Raw genomic sequence first — 21,048 nt, 5'->3', positions numbered from 1 at the left:
GTGAGGCCAGCCAAAACGTTACAAAAGCGTGATAAAGCGTGATTGTCCGCTACTATCGGACTGCCGAGCGCTAATACGCGTCGCACCTGACATCCATTACCAGTGCTTTCGGCACCAACGAAGGGGATGGAAACACCAGGTTCTGCGGAAGATCCTGAAGACTTCTCGCTTTCAGGCATTCTCAAGCCCGGTTCCTCGCTTCATCCGACTTTCCTCCTGGTGTTGGATGTCGCCTTCGCCGTCCTCCTAGCGATATTGGGCTCCCTGGTCATTCTCACTCGCGGCAACATACACCTGTTTGTCTTGATGATGATTGAACTTTGTCTTTGGGCTAGCGTGAAATGGTAAGCTGTGGTCTTTCGTATGGCAGTGGCCAGTAACGGTGTCTTCCTAGGGTCGTACACGAGCTGAAGCGAACTCCGCCGACAAACACAGCGCCGTCATCCCAACACACTCCAGCAGCTTCGAACAAAGACAAGCAGGACTGACAAGCCACCAGCATGCTCTGCCTGGTATACCAGGTGCGTACTACCCTACCATTTGCACACGTGCGGCATGTCTGAACTTCCTCACTCCCAGGTTTGCTACGGCGCGCCATATGGGAGTTTCGGATGGCAGCAGTGCGGGTTTGCGTTGAACCAAAAGCTTCCAACGTCCATGCCCGAGTCGCAGCGCGCTGAATCCTGATTGATGGCTATGCTCCGCCTCCAACCCCACGCGAAGCATATGTAGTATGACATCATCTCGGAGTACAAAAACACGTGTAGGGAGGTTCTTAACGTACTTGAGGTCACTGAAGATTCAGAATCCTCTCTCGAACCCTTTCATCGCTATCATGGCGGTTGTGGAACAGAAACTTCGCCAAAGCCTGAAGGATAATATCAGTCGGTCAAGCCGACATGCGAAGAGTGGTCGATATGCACGTCTGCTCTCGCCTTTCCGCATAATCGAGGTTTTCTTCGATATGTGGTATATTCTCATACAGAGGATCATCGTTGCGATCTTCAAACCCGTAGGCTTTTGGCACATGATGAGTCGTGCATGACTGACCGTCAACTCCATTAGACACCACCTAAATCTGCCGACCCGCTCCCGAATCCCAGAGGAAGAGTCGCTGTGATTGGGGCAGGACTCACCGGCGTCTCTTCAGCAGCGTAAGCCTCGCAGTCAGTGGATTGAACTAGACTAAGCCGATGTGTAGACATGCGATTGCACATGGCTTCGAGGTGGTCATATACGATTGTGTGTACTCCTTTGGCTCATGCACGCGTGTCTGGCTCATTGATTCGCACCTAGCTAATGACCGCGTGGGTGGCATATGGTCGCACGTCAACTCGACATCCGGACTCCAGCTCAACTCGTTAATTTACCGATTCCACCCAGCCGTAGTATGGTCGAAATCATTCCCGCACCGGGACGAGATTCTTGGGGGTAAGACTCGCCTTTCGCTCCCCTGAAGCTTGCACGAATTTACAGGACCCTTGTAGAAATCGAGCGTATTTGGAAGGAGTACAAACTTGAATCGCGGACAAAGTTGAAGGTAAGCCTTACAAATTCGACGTCGGAGCTACTGCTTGATGACATGTCTACAAGACGAAAGTTATCAAGATTGAACGGGCGTCACCGAAGCAATGCAACGTCTCGGAGGACGATGCTGACCCCCAGAAACTTGGACATGCACGTTGGCTCATCAATGACGGTTCAGATGGGCCCTTCGACGCAGTCATAGTCACTGTGGGTACTTGCGGGGAACCGATGCGTGTCGGATTTCCCGGGATGCCGAAATCGGAAGGTGCGGACAACGAGAAAGAGTCGCACGAAGAGACATTTGGTGGCCCTGTCATCCATTCTAGTGAACTCGATGAGATCGAGCTGTCTGGTAAGAACGTGGTTGTTATCGGATCGGGGGCGAGCGGCGTGGAGGCTGTAGAGACCGCCCTGTCTAAAGCAGCGAAACACGCGGTCATCGTGGCTCGTGATGATAAGGTTAGTGCCTAACTCTGTTTCGTTGTCGCTTGGTGATGTCCATTCCAGTGGATCATCCCGAGGAATATCGTCGTCGATACGTCCATCTCAGCGCAACCGTTTGGCCGAGAGATGCCCCTCAGTATATTATGGGAGACCTTCCTACGCAAATGGCATTACTACGGCGTCGAAGATTTGTCACCCGCGCACCGTGGCATATACGAAGGCACCCCAATTGTGAACGATGAATTCTTGGATCACGTCCGTCAAGGTCGCTGTGACTATATCCGAGGAGACACCAAGCGTCTCACTTCGTCTGGTGTTTTGGTGAATGTTCGTGGTCGCCAGTCGAAGCCCAATGATCCAGGCGAAGAGAAGGTCATCGACGCGGACCTCGTCGTCCTCGCTACCGGGTTCAAGAAACCCGATGTTGACTTCCTGCCAAGCGACCTCTTCCCAGAAGGATACGAAGTATGTGGAGGAAGCAATCCTTGACGCTATATCGTCAAAACTGAACATCGTAATGTTTAGCGGCCCAACCTGTACCTGCAAAATTTCAGCGTATGTCACTCGTCCGTAGTACGACAATGTTGACATCAGTTCGATAGACAGAGGACTGGTCTGTACTGATGACGAATAGCTCTTACGTTAATGCCATAGGTAAGCAGCGCAAGGCAACGAAATGACTGTCAGTGATTCTGATCGACTTCCGTAGGCACTGTTGGACATTTGTGAGTAAACAATATTATAGAATGGGCATCCTTCTGACAGTGTGTGCGCATAGTCACATAGGAATATGTAGGTTCTGTGCAAGAACGCCTGGAAGAAATTCTTAGCCGTTGTGTCAATCTACAGATACTCGGATCCTTCTCACTCTGCTCATGGATAAAGACGCACGACCGACGCCAAAAGACATGAAGCTCTGGGTAGATGTTATCCGCTTCGTGAAGAGAGGCGCTGCAGGTGGCGCACTCTCCTTCTTCACGTACATGGAGCTTAGTAAGTGTCAACGTCGTTTTACCACTGGTGCCCGACATAGAACCAACCGCGTGATCATAGCAATCTGGCTCGTGCTTTTCCACCTCTTCAGACCCGATAGGTTGAAATGGTGAGCATTACTGCCCCAGAAACGTCTGTCATATCGGTCATCGAAGGGAACTTTAGGATGTTTTTCATTCTCAATGGATGGGGTGTGCATCCCTTACCGTGATGAAACGAGGATTATTTGTACACCACTGGTTTCCATTGGCTGCTTGGACGTAGCACGTACCCCGGACAGCCCTCAGCGACAACACGTATAGTACCGCAGGGATTGAATATGGAGCAATAGATCATCCTACCTACATTACACCGAGTTGGCGTTCTTGATATGCGACCTTTCCCGATGGCTGTGCGCAAGGATCAACAGCTGTCCGCGGTCAACGTCGACATTGCCCCCTCGCTTGGACAACCTCACTACTTCCCGTACCGAAACGTCGTAGGGATCACGAGCTGGCTCGCTAGCCATACTGGAGCTGAATGGCTGTTAACGCGTTGCAGTTTGCGCTCACGACGATAGCCACGCTGGCCGCGGCATCTCTTGCTTTGCGCGGTTACAGGCAGTCACTCCATCCCTTGTATGCTAATGTTCCAACTGAGTTGTATCTCCCTCATATCGTCTATGGGAGCCTCGCGCTCTCTCTCTTTGCTCCGCGATACTCTAAACGTGGAGCGGTACTCGCACTCGGCGTTGTGTTATGTGTTCTGCCCCACTTATTGTACCGGACGGCTGTTTATAGTAGCCGATGGCACGACCCAGTCAAGGGGCCATTCGCCACACATGCTCTGTGTGTTCCTCCCCTGATGTATCTCTTCTCTGCTATCATGGTGCGTTCCTCTAGTGGGCTGCATCGTCGGTCATTAACAGTATTCAGGCACCACCCGTCCGTCCCGCGTTGGCTCCTGTCATAGGCGCTCTCACAATGCCCTGCCTGATGATCCTTGACCGAGCGGACGTCTGGGGTTTGATCGCGCTACCAAAAACGGTCAATGACAACATTGTCAGTCTGTGCCTCGCTGTATGTGTGCTTCGCTGACGGCGTGGTAGCTCTTGTTTCTGGGGAGTGTCGCACTTACTTCATGGGCCCTTATTCCCCCGTCGGTTGCTTCTACGGGACCAAAGCGACGGGCTCCTGATGAAATCGAACCACGAACTTTGCTGCATCGTACTATCGGTCTCTTATTGATTGCTTCGGCCATCCCCCGCCTCGCTTGGGAGTACAAACCGACTTTGCGGACGCCACTGGAAGAGCCCTACCTCTACCCAGCCCACGACCCCGTTGTACGAATTCTGTCTTCTACCCATTCTGTGACCGGACAAATTGTGGTCGGTGAAGCAATGAGGCCATCAGATGCTAAGCTCCAAGAGCTAGGACCAAATTACCTACACTCACTCCGTTACCTGCGTGCGGATCATAGTATCCTAGGTGGAGTATGGATCGGCGAACGGGTTGCTACACTTGGTGATCAGTCGGCCATTGTCAGGGACGAAGACTTGATCCCTTTAGGCGATTCGATATATTCTACATTCGTGTTGCAAGAGGCCGCCAGACTTGTCAATAGCACGGAAATTGGCCAAGCCGGTGCCTGGAAGAACGCCCTGGTCATGTACAGCAAAACACTTCCTGTCAACTCGCCGTGCTAACCGGTTGATAACGTAGCGGTCTCGGGATCGGAGTTTCGGCTTCCGCCTTCCAACGCCATGGAATCGCTACCACTGTTGTCGAAATTGACCCGGCAGTGTACGAAGCTGCTCGAGATTATTTCGGTCTCGTTGATCCAGGCTCTGGCAATGTATTTTTGGAGGACGCGCGATCTTGGGTGTCAAGAACGAAGAGCAAATCCGAACTCGAGGACGCCCTCGGCGCCCCTCGAGGCGAGTCCTTCGACATCATCGTACATGATTGCTTCTCCGGAGGTGGTGTCCCCGCGCATATCTTCACTATCGAGTTCTGGGAAGACCTAAAGGCCATTATGAATCCTGAGGGTGTCCTGGCCGTGGTAAGTCTCTCCGAAGGATATGCGAATCATTCTCATGGCATCGCATGCAGAATTTTGCGGGAGTGATTGACTCGAATCCCGCGCGAGCGGTCCTCATCACCCTGGAACAGGCGTTCGGGCACTGTCGGATATTCCACGACCGACAGGAGGAATTAACTCCCCAGCAAATGAAAGAAGAGTTCCTGAACATGGTGTGCCCCCTTCTAGCTTCATATATCTTGGAGGTCGGACTGAAATTATACGCAGGTTCTTTTCTGCACGCTTTCGTCGAATTTATCGTTCCGTGAAGCAGTACATTCCGACTTTCTGAATTCATATTTACGGCAGCACATCTTGACGTTCTTCACCAAACACGAGATCGATCCTTCCCTGATACGCGATAGCGCAGTGGGCCCCATTGGTGAAGAAGAGACCCACTGGGTTTTGACGGATAATAATAATCCTCTGGGTAAATGGCAAGATGAGGAGGGCATAAATCACTGGAGAGGTGGGTCATCCACTGCATTGCGAAGAACTCAACATAATTCATATAAACCAGTGATGAGAGACGTTTTACCAGACATATTCTGGGAAGTGTACTGATGCCCGCATAACGCTGTACGGCATACAACCTAGCGGTAGCGGAAGCTGATCTCGTCCAAAACACAAGAAGATTCATGACTGGTGTCCATACCGGGAGAACTCGATATATTTAGCTCATCGTCCAGGGCTCAATTGTCATAGTGATATGCTGACACCATTGTAGTAGGCGCATGGGGTTACATGCATTTATTACATCCGCCTCGCAGCTGCTGGTGTCCTGAAATTACTGTAGCAGAGTCTTCATGAGAGCCCTAATCTGTATATGGCATTATCGCGGTTGTCGGCTAAATCATGTGCCAACACCTATGTATAAGATGCCGGAAAATTCGTGAGTCCCGGCAATATACCTACCTACCTACCGGATCGGATGTTCGCCATTAATAATACCCCGTCTGCGTACACGCCATCGTCATGCTGATTCAGCCTATAACAGGCCTGGGGTTCGTATATATACAGGCTTCCAAGATGCCACTCGCCAGAGCGTTGATTTTTGGGTATCATGGCTCCTATCACCAATCGACGCGTGCTTTTCAACGAGATCCCTACCGGTGCGTCCTTGTTGCTCTGGCGAATCCCATCCTGGGTGGAACTCACCATTGTTGTGGATAGGGTACCCCGATCCAGAAAAGACCGTAGCCTACGATGAAAGCCAAGTTATCGACGTTGATGGCCTTCCTCTTGAAAAGGGTGCTTTCATCTTAAAGACGCTCGTTCTTTCCATCGATCCATACTTGCGCGGCAGGGTAAATCATTGTCATCATAAAATGTGATCCAGGGTTAACCCGCAGTACAGATGCGCGATGCGTCCAAAGAAAGCTACTCTGTACGTTTCCCACATTTAAACATACATTTGACTTCGTTTCCGATCTTTTGATCTCGTCAGCCGGCTTTCCGCATCGGGGAACCGTAAGCGGCGATGTCACGGAGGCACAGGATTATTCTGACATCGTCCGACATAGCATCTCCAACTTCGGGGTCGGTGTAGTAGTGCGCTCAGAGAACCCTGAAGTGCAGGTGGGCGATCACTTGTATGGCTTCTACAGTGAGTGCAACTGTGTGGTGTGGGTATATCCGCGTCGTTGATGGGAGATTTTTTGCAGCATTTGAGGAATACATCGTTCGGAATGATGCTTCGTCCTTCAAGAAGATCAAGGGTGAAGTCTCTTGGTCCGCCTTCGTCGGCGTTGCTGGAATGCCCGGTAAGACTGCGGTAAGCGCTACTTACATCAAATTCCATTGACTATAAATTAAGAAAAGAATCTAGTACTACGGGTACAAGGAATTTTACACGCCGAAGAAGGTATTTAATACCGTGTCGCTCTTCTTCGCATCCTCAACATCCATTTCTCCAGGGTGATGTTGCATTTGTATCTGGAGGTGCAGGTAATCAGCCCATTGTAGCTTACAAACCTTTCGCTTGAATTGAGCACATGCACACGCAGGCCCCGTTGGTTCCTTCGTTGCGCAGCTCGCAAAACTCGACGGATTAAAGGTTATTGCTTCTGCTGGATCGGACGAGAAAGTCAACTTCCTGAAGGAGATTGGAGTCGGTAAGTCTCCTCGGAGCGTTCCGCAACCGATAAACCGCTGATTGCGTCCTCACGACATAGACGTCGCGTTCAACTATAAGACTACCTCCACGAAGGATGTTTTGACCAAGGAAGGTCCCATCAACCTGTGGGTATAGTCCTCGTCCTCTCATCCACCCGCCTTACACGTTGTCAGTTACTGGGACAATGTAGGAGGCGAGACACTGGAAGCCGCTTTTGAGGCCGCAGCCCTGAATGCCACCTTTATTGTACGTGAATGAGTGGTATCAATGATTCCTTGCTGGTAGCTTACAGTGCGACAGGAATGCGGGATGATCTCCGCGTATAACGGGGAATCGTATCCAGTGAAGGTGACCCTCGACGCAGCATAATGGTTTCATGACCCATTAACAACCTTTTCACAGAACCTTTTCCAAATCATAGCCAAGAGGTTGCGCATCTTTGGTCTACTCGTAGGGGACCTCGAAGAGAAATATCACGAGGAATTCTATCACGACGTAGTTCCTGGCTTGATCGGAGGCGGGAAGATAAAATATACCGAGGATATCCGTGAGGGATTACATACCACTGGTCAAGGCATATATGATGTAGGCATGATTTTCACTGTCCATCAGCCAATACTGACGCGGCGGTTGCGTATGACAGGTTCAGACGGGAGGGAACACAGCCAAGTTGGTAATCAGAGTTGCAAAGGATTGAATATGGATTGCGAAAGACCCCACCGTGTACGATTATTCATATGCATGACAATGAGGCCATGGACCGGCCACTCGCTTTTGGGGGCAAGTACTGCATGCACCGAGAGATTATGTATCCGCCGCATCGCTGAGCATACTATACATGTGTGAATAATCCCGTTTCGCGTATCCATCATTGATTGTAAAACCATTAGGATTTTGCCAGAATCATAGCAGTTCGGCTTGGCGAGTAAACCTATGGGCGTATGCTCATGCATTGAACAAGCGCGACATCGGATAACATACCTGAAGATAGTTCTTCCTGCCGTTCCAGCTCAGAGGACTCGTGACATGCGTGAGCTTAGTATCAATGTTCTCCCATCCTCCGAATTTCTTATCGTCAGAAGAAAGAACAACGCGATATTCGCCAGCTTCTTCTGCATATCGTTGAATATTTCATCGGAGCGAGAGAACAGTGATACTAGACTCACCGACGCCGACTCTGTAGTCCGTGAAGGAGTTGGTAGGATGGAAGTTGAAGACGAAGAGGAGACCAGCACGTTCAAACACGATCATCTTATCCCCCTCGTGCTTGAGGGACACGTACGCCTACAGAGGTAGGTGGGTTCAGTGATTCGATGTGCATGAACAGGAACAATATCAACCTGTGGCGCGCTGAGCCAGCCATATTGCTCCTCGAGATGATTCATAGCAGCGTCGAAATTGTTGAGATACCTATAGCGCAAGAGTTGGTCGTCCACGACATTCCATTGGCGCCTTGCATAATGGAAAGAGTTTCCGTTCCCTTCACGAGGAAAGTCAAGCCACTGCGCGCAATCGGTGATCATTCGAAGAATAGCGGGTAGATTAGCGCACCTCCGGATGACCAAATTCGTTGCCTTCAAAATTGAGGTAACCCTCTCCTCCAAGCGAGTGCACAAGGAGACTGAGTGGTGTCAGAGACGCATGTTATATCACGCACACTTGGGCTTACCGGATCATCTTGTGTAGGGCGAGACCTCTCGCAATGACCGGTGTCATCTCAGTCAAGTCGGACATGTTGGTATCTAGACCAGGCATGACAGTCAGAGACCCATGGCTGAGGCGGGGAATATAGGCGTACACATCTCTTTGTCCATCAACCAGAAGGCGAGGGTCTTGTCTCCTACCAAGGCCTGATCATGGCTCTCCGCATAGGCGATACTCTTCTCCCCGTGACGTCTGTTCGTCAAGGTGTGAACGATGCTGCCTATATTCCATTCATCGTCCTGCTTGTGCTTGAGTAACTTGATCCACATGTCCGGTATAGCCATGCTCAAGCGGTAATCGAATCCAACGCCACCTCTTGAAACTCCGATGCAAAGCAGTGGCATTCCTGACACATCTTCTGCGATGGTGATAGCCTCTGGAAAGAGGCTATGAATCGCGTCGTTGGCCTGCCCGAGAAGTTAAAGTGAGCCCACATTAAACGGTGGGCAACGCACCAGCATGAGATACACCACCGCCTCCACGTCCACATCAGGGCCAAAGTATTCATGGTAGCCTCCGCTGAACCCGACACCCATACCGTGATGGAGATACATCATGCTCGTGACGCCATCGAACCTGAAGCCGTCGAAGTGGTACTCTTCCATCCAGAATCGGAGGTTGCTGAGGAGGAAGCGGAGTACTTCGTGATGGCCATAATTGAACAAACGAGAGTCCCAGAGCTCGTGCCGACCCCTAGCACCCTCGTGGAAATACTGGTGGTCTGAACCGTCAAAGAGGTTCAGGCCATCCAGGACATTCTTGGACGCGTGCGAATGCACGATATCGAGTAAAACCGTGAGGCCCATACCATGCGCAGTGTCCACGAGTTCTTTGAGCTCCTCTGGAGTGCCGTACCTGGAGCTGGCTGCGAAGAAACTAGTAACCTGGTAGCCGAACGCTGAAATGGTGTCAGAGAAGCGTTCAACGGGCAAGGCGAGGAAGGATCTTACATGCATAGTACGCATGCTCCATGACAGCCATGAGTTGAATGGTGTTATATCCCAAATCCTTAATGCGTTTGAGCATATGTCCGGTGAACTCCTTGTAGGTGCCAACTCGCAGCTCGCTTGTGGAGATGCCAACGTGAGCTTCGTAAATACGAGCCGCCTTGGGAGCAGGGGGACGAGGATGTTTGAAGGTGTAACGCTCGTGTGCTGGAGGGTTCCAGAAGTGGGACTCGTAGACAGGCGAGATTGCCAGATCCTGGGTTACGCGCTTGATCCAAGCAGGAATCCGTTCAATTCTGCGGTGGTCAGAAGCAATCATCGATATCTGAACGTTCGTGAGCAATCAAAAGTAACAGAACCACAACGGACGTACCTTCACTTTTGAGTCGTGCGGGATAGCACAGACTCCAGGAGCCTTAGGAGGAACGATAATCTCCCAGACACCATACTGGTCTTTGGTCATCTTGTGCGACAGCCTATTCCAATCATCTATTAAACCCCCGTTAGTCAGTCTTCCGTATAACGTGCGAAAAGGGTAGCTATGAATAACATCCATCCGCTTTGCGAGGCCTGGAGAAGGGAGAACATTTTTCAACGAATGAACAGTCTACTTACTGAAGTCACCGATGAGGACCGCCTCGATGGCGTCCGGTGCCCATTCGCGGTACGTAACCGTGCCATCCTCAGCGACATTGAACCCAAACTTCAGGTATCCCTTGGTGAACTGATCATACCCTCCCTCGTATTCGTCAATAGTGTCCTTCCACTTTACGAATCTTTCGTAGCGCTGCTGGATGGCCGTAACGTTGTCAACGAGGTAAGGGTCTACCGAAAGGATAGTCTCTTTGTCGATTGTTCTGCCTGCAGTCGTGGGTGGCATGGTGGTCGAGGAAGAGATCGATATCTGTGGAGATACCCCGGGACGCCATCTGGATTCTGGAGTTTGGCCCCGGATTTCGGACGCGTCAGGTCCTCTTTCGTCTGCCGATGACGTACATACACGCGAAGCGCGACAGAAGCAGTGACATTGACAGTGATTCAGGCGATCTGCCGTCGATACCAGTTCTTGCAGTACTTCCAGCGCCTATATGCCAATGACTTGCCCGTAACCCTTCGCCAGCAGATATCGGCCGTCACGAGGCTCATCTTTGCAGGCGACACGCAGATAAAGGGCGACAAGATGACCCTCAGGGAATACCACCGAACTGAAGGGAGTGACCTCGAGAATCCCGCAGCATACAATGGGTATCTCACCGGCATTCCGCATTCAGCACTTGCTGTCCGGTTTGCGCATGGAGGTGTACGGATATGGAAGATGCAACAAAGATGTGCTCAAAGTCGGGCTGATGACGATAAATACCAGTTCACGCTCCCGCCGCACTTCTTTTTGGAGGACAAGTATTCTCGGAGTCTAATGAACGTGACTAAGCGATATCTATTCCTCCCTCAGGAGAGGCCCCTTCTTATACACCGTACCGGTCTTGTACGGCTTCGGTGGCGGCAGCTGGGCTTGATCCCAATGAACAACACCGTACCTCAGCCAATGCGCGTAAGTATGGGGAACCGCATCCGATCCCTCATGCTTCCTCCACAGCGAGCCCAGCGTCTCCCCTAATACCCGCAGGATAAGCCCATGCGCCAATTTGAACCCGAAGCTCTTCGTCAAACACGCCTCGACGATCTCTCGCGCTTTGGCCTGGTCCGCTGACTCCGCCTCCCCCTCCGTCGGTAGCGAGAGCGACATCAACGCAAATGCCCGTTCTCCGTCCCAATCCGTCATCAGGTTGATCAACTGAGACCCGACCATGTAGTCGATGGCGTAAATGCGAGCAGATACGTACGCCGGTCCGTCCCAAGCACCGTCATCTTCTCCATCCCCTTCCTCGTCGAGGAGACCCATGACCATGGTGATAACCTGGCCTTGGATGATATAGTCCGATAAAATCCGGCTAGCCTCCTCAACAGAGTAGAATACGCCGTCTTCTTCGAATCCTTTGGGAGATTGCAACATGGGCACGCCCTTGAGCAATGGACTTTCCGACATCCCCGTCGTGCTTGTCCGACCTTCCCATATTTTCAGGAAGAGTCGATGACAACGCCGGAAAAAAGGGTTGTCCTTGCGTGCGGCGAGGAAGTAGTTCGCCAACCCGACATCAGCGAAGTTATACGAGAGAACCTCGTAGGGAGATGCCGGATTAGCTATCGTCTCATTCCATAGGCGATCCAGGTTCCCAATCTGGATCATCCCGACGTCTGCATAGACACCGCCGTACTTGAGAAGGAGGGGGAAGCGGACCAGATCGGAGGTATGTTGCAATGCGTGATGTCCAGTGATCTTGCCGTCAATGAAGGCTTGCGGGAATGTGGCAGGGTCATCTGTATCTAGGTATTTGGAGAGGTGAAGCGGGGAGTTGCGATTGGACTGGGTATTGAGGACCCGGATCGTCCAGCCTCGTTTTGAGAAACGGCGGTGCCAGCCGCGAACGTCGCGCTTTGTGTATGAATGCATCGTCTCGTAGCCGGCGTGCCAGAAAAACCAAATATTTTTGTCGTCGGTTACGGGGTTTGGGTTGCAGAGGGCGAAGTCGACGTCGGCATCTGATCGAAGGTCGAGTTCGTGGAGGAGGATTTCATGGAGTCCAGTGGGACGATGGTATGATATGTCGCCGTCCATGATCTCGATGCGGTGGCAGGGGTGGCAGCAAACGAGTGAGGGGCCCGGTATCGTTACGTTGAGTAGCGGGTAACCGTATGTTGGCTGACGATATCGGAGCTCTGCGCTTGAGAGCACTTATGTACTCCCCTACCCCGAGGAAGTCTTGCATCTCTTATTGGAGTCATCAGCTCGGTGTTCGCCCGGTCGGCAGCGCAGAAGAGTCAGAAAGAGTCTGGTTCTCCCTGGTTCTCCCCGCCAAAAGCGTGAGAGTCGACTATGTAGGTCGTGCCTCAGGCAGGAATGAGGACATCCTACCGATACTCTCTTTACATCCCTGCAAAGTCGGCAGAGTTGATTGCAGATACCCTACATGGGTTCATCATTGCTATGGTACAATGACAGTAATGGAAACGAATGCAAGCATGCGCGAAAGTGGAATGTCCTCTGTTTATGCCAAACAACGTTGATCGTCCAATGATCGTTCGGTGTCCGTGAATGTACCCATACACCCCAGTCCCAGAACACAATCGCAGTCACGACTCAACTATGATAGCCCTCAAACCGGAGTCCGAAACAGGAGAGAAGGACTCCGCCTTAGCGTCATTCAAAACCCCGCGACTGTCGCAAAGTAGTCTGTCTCCGCAGTGCAAACCCATACTCAAAGAGTTGCCGGCCTCGTCGCAAGATAAGCGACCCAGATCCGGGAATGCTTCGTCGTCCCAAGGGAAGATTTCCAGGTCTGGACACCAGTTTTCAGTGCTCGTAGCCGAGGTCGGCGATAACATCGGAGTGATGTCTTCGAGAGTCGCGCTCTCGTCAGGGTCGTCAAACGTAAGAGGGGTCGTGGTCTGCGCGTCCAAAGGATCATAGTACCAGCCGTCCTCGCAGAGCAAGGGTACGGTGGACACGATTGGGGAAGAATCACACGAGCTTGGGGCAATGTCCGGCTCTTCAATCCAGGAGGATATGGTGGTGCAGTCTATTCGCTCGTCTTCGAAGACCCATGGAGCTGGATTGATCACAGGGAGACGCCAGCCGGGGACCGTAAGCAATCGCCCGAAAGCAGCGTCCTGAGGGTTGGGTACGCTGTTCCCATACGGAACCCAAGGATTCTCGTCCCATGGAGGAGGCTCCTGGATGATGATGTGGGGCGCTCCGAAGGGCTTGGCGGAGTCGATGATAACGGTACCAAGTGTTCGACTCGCGCTGAGTAGTAGGGGAGCTGCGGGGTCTAACCACCGGAAGGGTTTATCTGGCCAAGGGAAACTGGCTGAAGTATAGCGTGATCGGCGTGAACACGCTATGGCACTCGCTTGTAAGGCCTGGAAACAGCAAGATAAAAAAGAGCAATGAAATCTGAACCAGCAACGAGACTTACGCAAATGCCTAGAAGCATTGCTTCGGGGGATTTCTGGTCGTCAGCAGTATCCTGTACGCGTGCATCAGCGTGGACGCATTTTGACACGGCGAACATTTGTAAGACTGCTCACCATCAAAGATAGGCTGCCAAACGTTAGCAAGGGGTTGCATGGTTGACATCGCCTCCGCACGCGACGATCTTGACTGGTGACCGTAACGTGCATGTCCTTCTCAATTACGGGTGATGAAGTTTCATCTGAGGAACACGGAGGTGGCATGCGCTCTACTCCAATGTCCTGCGGCATGGCACACAGGTGGTCCCTTGGATTAGACAATACCTGAACAGCATTGCTGGTGCATGTGTAGTAGTGCTCTGCGGCACACGAGTCCGGGGGAGTGATCACGATGTGAGGCGCCAGCTCCGGACAAATCGAGTCGAGGACCAAGTTACGGCGCGTTCGACAGAGGCGAAGAAAGTGCAGCTATTCACAATAGTGATTAGAGTGATGTAGCATTAGATCGTTCAATGAGAACACTTACTTCTTCTTTAAGTCGTGCAATGGCATGGCCGGAAGGCGTAACGTCGATACCGGTCAGTGTGGCAGGCATGTTAGTGAGCAGGGTGGCTGTTGCAGAGTTCTGCTGGGGCATTCAGGTGCTGAATGGAGAGTAAAGGGGCGATGAACCTCTCACAGAAGGGTAGAAAGCAGGGTTAAGAGAGTGTCCGGAATTCTGGACACGGCCCTTTGTTTTTGGTTCAATGAACGGGCCACCGGTAGAATGCGGGCCACGTACAGGTTTGGAAGCCGTTTCGGCGCGCCTCTTGCTTGCACCGTTCAGTACGCGTCTGAGCGTATCAGCTTGTGGTGCACGGCGCGTTGCTGTTTGCCTTGCTGCAGTACACAAGCTGTCGAGAGATATGACCGAAGCATTAGACGCGCCAGGCACCTGCGCTTCTTTCAATAGCTCGTCGACGCGATAGCAGTCCGTGGCCTCATCTGACAAAACGCGTATGTAACATGACTGCACAGCGTCCATTCCAAGCCTGCAAGCAGGGTCCAAAAGTTGAACGTCCAGCATATCACAATGGGGACTAGCCCGAGAAGGTGAAGGAGAGGGCGCCAAAAAATGGGGGATCCGAGCACGGGCGCGCGTAATCTCGAGCTCTCCAGGGGTGAAGATAAAGTGTCTGCTGTGCTGCGCGAAGCCATTATAGCCGTAGCCAGATGTCAAGGAAACCTTGGAAATCGCCCAAGGGGTTCTTGTTCTTAGCCCGGGGCTATGCCACACCTTCCACGTTTGAGACCTGACGTAGTGGGTCAACTGCCCACGGTACCGCTATCGTGCCGTCCTCGCAGCAACGAGAATGATCGAGGAATACGTTGAGCGTTTCTCCGTATCGAGCGCCGCAAAGCACGGTATTCAGCTGGTGCATCTGCATCGATACCAGTACAGCTACTGTACTGCAGAAGCTATGTATACTCGCTTTGTTGACATCACATTTGCTACCTACTATGAGCACTGGCTTTCCCGAGAGCGCTCCTCGCCAGTCGTATGGTGGATGCTATGCTAGCCAGTACACATTTCCGACACGCGTATGTGCTCTTTGGGATCATGAGTCATGATAAACCCAGCTGGCTTCAAGGAGACGACGTTTTACCCTTTTGCTCAACTCCCCGACTACTGTCGCCTTCTCGCAGTGCATCCTGTGCGTCCCATGGCTCAGTAGCTCGTGGGGACGGACGCATTGGAGATGGATACCCGCGAAGACGGGCGCATCATCATCGCTGGGATTATTTCCAGTCTAGATTCAGCTGATGTGCATTTCCACACAGGCTGTCGGGAAAGAGCCAAAGACATTTCTTGTGCGCCTGGGTGCATACATGCGGCGTTCATTCTTATTTCCAGTGCGCAGGTGTACTGTACACGCTTATCAGAGAGCGAGGGATCTCGCATGTTGAGGCTCAGATTTTCTTCACCGTCACCTGAGCACCATGCTTAATCAACCGACTGTACGGGCAGAACTGGAAAATGCGTCAGTTGGGCAAACAATCAGACGTTCGAATGAAAAGCACCTCGTGAGTATCGCCAATGATTTTGTCGTCATCGACGCCCTCGACCTCGATTGTCACTCGCAGGCCGAAGCCGGGCAACGGCGGTTGCTCGGGAGGTCCAATGGAGACGCTGGTATGGATCTTTGCATTAGCCGCTATGTCGGCCTTGCCTGTACCAAGAAGGGTCAGGGTCTGCATTCGTGGTCGCGCGCGGGTCAAATCAATGCCTACCAGCGTTCTTGGCCGTGAGCTGAAGAGCGCCGAGGAAGCACGCTTTCACGCCAGACATCAGATTACACTCCACATGTCTGCGCAGGTGCTTACAAGCGTATCCCATGGCAAACAACTGCTCGGGATTCTGACCGTCACCCTGACCACCCATGGGTTTCGGAGTAGAGAGCTTCAATGAGAGAGGAGCCTCGCCATTGTCTTCTGACTTGACAGTGCCGTTCCTTCCTGCGCCCGTAGCAGTAGCTTTCGCGGTGTACTGAAGGCGTTCAACCACGATAAGCGCGACGTAGGTCTCGAGATAGACTGTTCTTCGCGCACCAACTCTTTCTTAATAGTGAGCGGCGCTTGGCGTGTCGCCGTGGTGGACAAAGAACGGTATGCGACGAGGGCAGGCGTTGCCCAACGCGCCGACGGCCTAAGGACGGATGGTACGAGCATGTTGGTCGTCTGCAACCAGCTGACTCCCGGGTCGGACGATGCAGTGCGTCATGGTGTGACGGTTGACCACGGTGCATCGGCGAACGTGGGTGGCGATGACCGGCCTCCGCCATGAGCATCTCATGGCCGACTTGTGCCCATTCTTGGAGCAAGCCTCGCAATGGCACAGGTATAAATAAACCCTTCACACACCTTGGCTCTTCCCCCCATCGCCGCCATGGGTTTCAACGAGCATTCCCGGGTGCCCCTTACGGCGCCCGAGGCAGAGCACGGCGTTGCTCCTGCAAAGCTTGAGGTTCACGACGTCGAAGCATGCACCGTCGCTCCGAAAACCGGCCGAACAACGTCCCAGAAGCGACTGCTTGCAGCATGTGGTATTGCCCTCATATACTCGCTCTGGACAGTCTCCCTCCGTGGCCTACATGCCCGGTCATGGGCTTCTCAGGACGACAAATGGTCCGAATCTGCTGCTCATCCACATAGGTCGGGCAGGTGGTTGTCCCATGAGCAGATCGAGAAGGTCTTCCTGTAAGTCACTGTCATGTGTATGACCGCACACCTGTTGTTGATACAATAATTTCTAGTGGAGTGCCGAATGAACAGAGTGCAATCCTTGCTTCGCGATTGTTTGCTTCCAAGCCGCATATGGCCGGAACCGATGGCGATCTGACCACGGCCAAGCTGTTCTATACTGTGTTGGAGAAGGAACTCGGTGCTCTCCCGCCCGCAGGCTTCTTACCGGGCGAAGCGCCTCTTTTGGAGGCGGGATCTCCGGAATCGCGCGATGCTACTTTGTCCATCACGACAGAATCCTTCGGCGACGCTCCCCGAGCTTGGATCGACACATACTACCCGGTATGTGATGTATATTCGGACTTGTGACCGAGTCTGACATCCGTACAGGTCATGAACACCCCAATGGATCGTTCCTTGGATATCCTCGGAGATGACGGAGAGGCTGTTTGGTCCGCCAATGTCGAGGAAGTTGCCGACTTCACTGATCCCGAGGCCGGGGAGCACGTTACCAGCGTGCCCGCATTTCATGGTCTCAGCGGCAACGGCACCGCGATAGGGCAACTCGTGTACGCAGGTTACGGTACCAAAGAGGAGTACGATAGGTTGGAGGCCGAAGGGGTCAACTTCACAGGGAAGGTCGTGATTACGAGATACGGAGGCATCTTCCGCGGTTTGAAGGTCAAGGGTGCCGAAGATCGTGGTGCTGCTGGCGTTTTGATTTACAGCGACGTCAACGATGACGGGACCGTTACCGAGAAGAACGGCTATACACCGTATCCGAATGGACCTGCCAGGAACCCGACATCCGTGCAAAGAGGATCCGTTCAGTACCTCTCGGTCTACCCAGGAGACCCCACTACTCCGGGGTATGCGGCTTCCTATGCAAATCGTCTGCGCAATGTCTTACAAATACATCAGATACCCGGCATACCAAAACTCGACCCGTACAAATGGCGACAACATCCCAACCATACCTAGTCTCCCAATCAGCTGGGCCAACGCTCAATTTCTCCTTCGAGAGATCGAGGCGGGTGGTGCCAACCGTACCATCAAGTTGGTTAATCATGGTGGGCGTTCATTGCCTTTTCTACGTTCCTCGGCCTTATGTTGCTTTCTCTATAGTCGATGAGAGGGTCATCAAGATCTGGAATACCATGGGCGTGATCCCCGGCCATATCAGGGATGAAGTAGTCGTCATTGGGAACCATCGTGATGGTGAGTGAACCTTCCGGCCTCCTTGATCCCGTTTTCTTACTGCATGAATCAACAGCTTGGGTGAGTTGAAGCAACACTATGTGTTGTACCAATCACCTACCACTTACTCAGGTCATGGGGGCTGCGGATCCGTCTTCGGGAACTGCTTCAGTGCACGAGGTGCTTCGTGGTTTCGGTGTTCTACTTAAGGCTGGATGGAGGCCACTTCGCACGATTGTGATCGCTAGCTGGGATGCCGAAGAGGTAAATATACCAGCTCATAGCATCCATGATATATGACCAATATTCAACTGTAGTATGGCCTGATCGGAAGTACCGGTGCGCGCCGTTTATTCTCATTTGCATTTCCGCTTACTGAAATCGATTCTTGCTCGCAGAATGGGGAGAAGACTTCGCAGGTGCATATATTGCACACGGTTCACGAGTTTCTCACTGACTAACCCTCGTCCAGACTGGATTGACAAGCACGTTGTGTCCTACTTGAATCTCGGTCAGTGTTCAGAGTAATTACGCGAGTGGGTTCATAATTAACAGTGAGCGAAGATGGTTCCGTGTCCGGATCTCGCTTTCGGGCCAGCGCCTCGCCATCTCTGGCTCATATGGTGCGCCAGGCCGCCGAAAAGGTACCTCACCCCACGAAGGAGAACAAATCATTGTGGGATGCACGGAATGATCACGGTACATTGTATGGCAACGCTAGCTCGACATCAGATGTTGGCCAGGAGGTCATCGACATGTTCGAAATGCAGCATGCCGCGGCTACTGACAGCGTTGGCGTTGGTCCCCTCGGAAGCGGCTCCGACTTCACCGTTTTCCTCCAAAGAATCGGGGTTTGTCTACTACCCGAAGATCTAGTGTCCACATCCTGACGTTGGGTCCCCATAGATTGCAAGCAGCAATGGTGGATTTGGCGCGACCTTGCAAGATCCTGTCTACCACTACCACTCGGTGTACGACTCCGTGAGATGGCAAGAGATATACGCGGATCCAGGATTCTTCAGACACGTAAGCAACCAGTCGCAATGCCTACCACCATGCTGAATATGCCGTCTAGACCGCCGTTGCCAAGTTCTTTGGCCTTCAGACGTTGTCCTTATCAGACTCTATAGTCTTGCCGTTGAACACTACGCACTATGCTTTGGAACTCAGCAGTTACCTGGCAAAGGTCGAGTCCATTGCCTCTACTGTTTCTTTGGAGGTGGACTTCGCGCCTTTGCGCCAATCTATCGAGGAGCTGCAGCTTTCAAGCGCAAAGCTGGACAAGGAGAAGGTACATGCTAAATGGCACCTGTTGAAGGCACTCAAGAAATGGAGGAGAAGGCACTCCAAGTGGCGCCTCCGGAGAAAGCTGCGCAAGGCCATTTGCAAAGTCAGACGCAAGCTCGGAAAGGTGCGATCGTAGCGAGTTTCCTGGCAGCTGTTCGCTTAATCGTTCCACGCGAAGCCATGCCATCGGCGCGGCAAGCAGGACGCGGAGTTGGACATTACCAACTTCGTCCCTTCATGGATCTGGAAGGAGGCTGGTGAAGGTACTTGTCAGACCAATATTCACAAGCCTGGGAAGCACGACAAGAGGATCGAACGCGAGCTCAGACAGGCAGCTAAGAGGGTCAAGAGAGCGAACGCCAAGCTGGCTGCTTTCGAGAGAGGTCTCATCTCCTCGGACGGCATCAAGGATCGGGAGTGGTAAGTACTTCGTCTCCCTTGCGCGCCAGATGATACAGTGACGACTACGTACAGGTATAGACATCTGGGTGTCGCGCCTGGAAAGTGGTTGGGTTACGGTGCGACGACGTTGCCTGCTCTGACGGAGGCGATCACCATCGACAGGAACTCGACTTTGGCGCAGATTGAAGCAAGACGCATGCAAACGCTGATCGAAGACCTCGCGAAGGTCATCCATCCATAAACAATTTTTGTACGATAGGATCTCGTCCTTGTCTTATCGAAAGTTCTTGTACTACCAATATCAAGGCGAAGTCTTTCATCACACTTAATCCCAAATGAAAGTCTTCATAAATCCCGATAGATTAGTACTGCCAGCAGCCTAAGATTTAATCTTCTACTTCTCCTTAGAATCAAGCGACTTCTCAGTAGGTGATGATGGTGTTAACTGCTCATCAGCTCGTCGCCCAGAAACCTTCTCGAAGCCCTTCATGGTGTAGTCCGCATGCGTTACCTGGGGACGCTATCAGAATCATAGACTACGATTCGCAATTTGTACGTACCCATTGCGCAAAGTCGCGCAAGAAGCTCGGTAACGAGCGCAAGAACGGCGCGAAATTTGCGAAGAACGGCATGTAGACGGTTTGAGAGTGCTGATCGTCAATGGCGCGTATGACAGCCTTGGCGACCTCGACCGGATGCAACGAAGGGAAGAAGAACTGATATAGCCTTCCCGACGGATAGTTCGCCCGCGAGAACATCGGGGTCAGGATGTGACCGGGGACGAAGAGAGTGGTCCGAACGCCGGGAGCAGCGTAGTGCTTGTCGAGTTCGTAACGGAGGGAGTCGTTCAGTGCAATGAGGGCTGCCTTCGACGCTGCGTAATCCGAGACTTGTGCGGCACCAGCGAGGCCGAGGACGGAGGACATGGTGATCTGGATTCCGCGGTGTCTCAGATTATATGGCAGGAACAATGCGCCGTCGACGTTGGAATAAACGATCGACAACGTATTCATGCGAGGGAGGAAGACCTTCAGCTCGGCCATGTGGTCAGGATGCGACGGCTGAACCTGGTCAAACTCGATGTATTCTAGGTTTGGCGCGTATATGGAGAGCGCCTTGATT

At 52.4% G+C, this 21,048-nt stretch overlaps 9 protein-coding genes across 9 annotated transcripts; 5 read left to right on the top strand and 4 right to left on the bottom strand.

Moving 5' to 3' along the window:
- Positions 1–126: 126 nt before the first annotated feature.
- On the top strand, positions 127–488 carry PUNSTDRAFT_112384 (uncharacterized protein; the record flags this gene model as incomplete). The annotated part of the gene is made up of 2 exons (XM_007381995.1): positions 127–344; positions 395–488. The coding sequence occupies 2 exons, from the start codon at positions 127–129 to the stop codon at positions 486–488; spliced, it is 312 nt and encodes a 103-aa protein (XP_007382057.1).
- Positions 489–925: 437 nt separating this feature from the next.
- PUNSTDRAFT_84688 (FAD/NAD(P)-binding domain-containing protein) lies at positions 926–3,306 on the top strand. Its single transcript, XM_007381994.1, has 14 exons — positions 926–1,012; positions 1,066–1,154; positions 1,202–1,242; positions 1,297–1,431; positions 1,488–1,540; positions 1,594–1,986; positions 2,035–2,436; positions 2,497–2,526; positions 2,574–2,625; positions 2,681–2,696; positions 2,750–2,763; positions 2,821–2,964; positions 3,025–3,073; positions 3,130–3,306. Exons 1-14 carry the CDS (start codon positions 965–967, stop codon positions 3,173–3,175), a joined length of 1,512 nt encoding a protein of 503 aa, XP_007382056.1. The 5' UTR covers positions 926–964; the 3' UTR covers positions 3,176–3,306.
- Positions 3,307–3,483: 177 nt separating this feature from the next.
- PUNSTDRAFT_65035 (uncharacterized protein) lies at positions 3,484–5,586 on the top strand (the record flags this gene model as incomplete). Its single annotated transcript, XM_007381993.1, has 6 exons — positions 3,484–3,870; positions 4,052–4,611; positions 4,665–5,004; positions 5,055–5,195; positions 5,251–5,491; positions 5,543–5,586. The coding sequence occupies 6 exons, from the start codon at positions 3,484–3,486 to the stop codon at positions 5,584–5,586; spliced, it is 1,713 nt and encodes a 570-aa protein (XP_007382055.1).
- A 480-nt stretch (positions 5,587–6,066) lies between these two features.
- On the top strand, positions 6,067–7,916 carry PUNSTDRAFT_51159 (NAD(P)-binding protein). Its single transcript, XM_007381992.1, has 14 exons — positions 6,067–6,134; positions 6,196–6,329; positions 6,380–6,409; positions 6,470–6,492; positions 6,546–6,628; positions 6,687–6,796; positions 6,851–6,886; positions 6,939–6,969; positions 7,029–7,136; positions 7,197–7,263; positions 7,312–7,384; positions 7,439–7,486; positions 7,541–7,723; positions 7,782–7,916. The coding sequence occupies exons 1-14, from the start codon at positions 6,086–6,088 to the stop codon at positions 7,833–7,835; spliced, it is 1,029 nt and encodes a 342-aa protein (XP_007382054.1). The 5' UTR covers positions 6,067–6,085; the 3' UTR covers positions 7,836–7,916.
- Positions 7,917–7,937: 21 nt separating this feature from the next.
- Positions 7,938–10,669, bottom strand: PUNSTDRAFT_100139 (glycoside hydrolase; the record flags this gene model as incomplete). The annotated part of the gene is made up of 11 exons (XM_007381991.1): positions 7,938–8,069; positions 8,120–8,250; positions 8,305–8,422; positions 8,479–8,640; positions 8,690–8,759; positions 8,808–8,880; positions 8,937–9,249; positions 9,298–9,740; positions 9,793–10,114; positions 10,163–10,278; positions 10,405–10,669. 11 exons carry the CDS (start codon positions 10,667–10,669, stop codon positions 8,025–8,027), a joined length of 2,058 nt encoding a protein of 685 aa, XP_007382053.1. The 3' UTR covers positions 7,938–8,024.
- A 555-nt stretch (positions 10,670–11,224) lies between these two features.
- On the bottom strand, positions 11,225–14,455 carry PUNSTDRAFT_43418 (uncharacterized protein; the record flags this gene model as incomplete). Its single annotated transcript, XM_007381990.1, has 6 exons — positions 11,225–12,387; positions 13,098–13,767; positions 13,824–13,874; positions 13,936–14,100; positions 14,143–14,286; positions 14,345–14,455. 6 exons carry the CDS (start codon positions 14,453–14,455, stop codon positions 11,225–11,227), a joined length of 2,304 nt encoding a protein of 767 aa, XP_007382052.1.
- A 1,179-nt stretch (positions 14,456–15,634) lies between these two features.
- PUNSTDRAFT_142532 (OsmC-domain-containing protein) lies at positions 15,635–16,562 on the bottom strand. Its single transcript, XM_007381989.1, has 5 exons — positions 16,408–16,562; positions 16,183–16,345; positions 16,090–16,131; positions 15,880–16,028; positions 15,635–15,828 (listed from the first exon to the last, which is right to left on the bottom strand). The coding sequence occupies exons 1-5, from the start codon at positions 16,525–16,527 to the stop codon at positions 15,769–15,771; spliced, it is 534 nt and encodes a 177-aa protein (XP_007382051.1). The 5' UTR covers positions 16,528–16,562; the 3' UTR covers positions 15,635–15,768.
- A 182-nt stretch (positions 16,563–16,744) lies between these two features.
- Positions 16,745–20,167, top strand: PUNSTDRAFT_112379 (Zn-dependent exopeptidase; the record flags this gene model as incomplete). The annotated part of the gene is made up of 15 exons (XM_007381988.1): positions 16,745–17,055; positions 17,112–17,382; positions 17,431–17,909; positions 17,962–18,110; positions 18,166–18,258; positions 18,314–18,318; positions 18,370–18,501; positions 18,555–18,576; positions 18,636–18,656; positions 18,710–18,748; positions 18,802–19,088; positions 19,144–19,263; positions 19,313–19,648; positions 19,703–19,944; positions 19,999–20,167. The coding sequence occupies 15 exons, from the start codon at positions 16,745–16,747 to the stop codon at positions 20,165–20,167; spliced, it is 2,676 nt and encodes an 891-aa protein (XP_007382050.1).
- Positions 20,168–20,320: 153 nt separating this feature from the next.
- PUNSTDRAFT_43416 (uncharacterized protein) lies at positions 20,321–20,969 on the bottom strand (the record flags this gene model as incomplete). Its single annotated transcript, XM_007381987.1, has 2 exons — positions 20,321–20,437; positions 20,487–20,969. 2 exons carry the CDS (start codon positions 20,967–20,969, stop codon positions 20,321–20,323), a joined length of 600 nt encoding a protein of 199 aa, XP_007382049.1.
- Between the last annotated feature and the right edge of the window lie 79 nt (positions 20,970–21,048).

This window comes from Punctularia strigosozonata (genome assembly GCF_000264995.1).
Source record: "Punctularia strigosozonata HHB-11173 SS5 unplaced genomic scaffold PUNSTscaffold_4, whole genome shotgun sequence".
NCBI lineage: Eukaryota > Fungi > Basidiomycota > Agaricomycetes > Corticiales > Punctulariaceae > Punctularia > Punctularia strigosozonata.
Note: the sequence above shows the minus strand (reverse complement) of the source record. Positions and strands in the feature narration are given on the sequence as shown.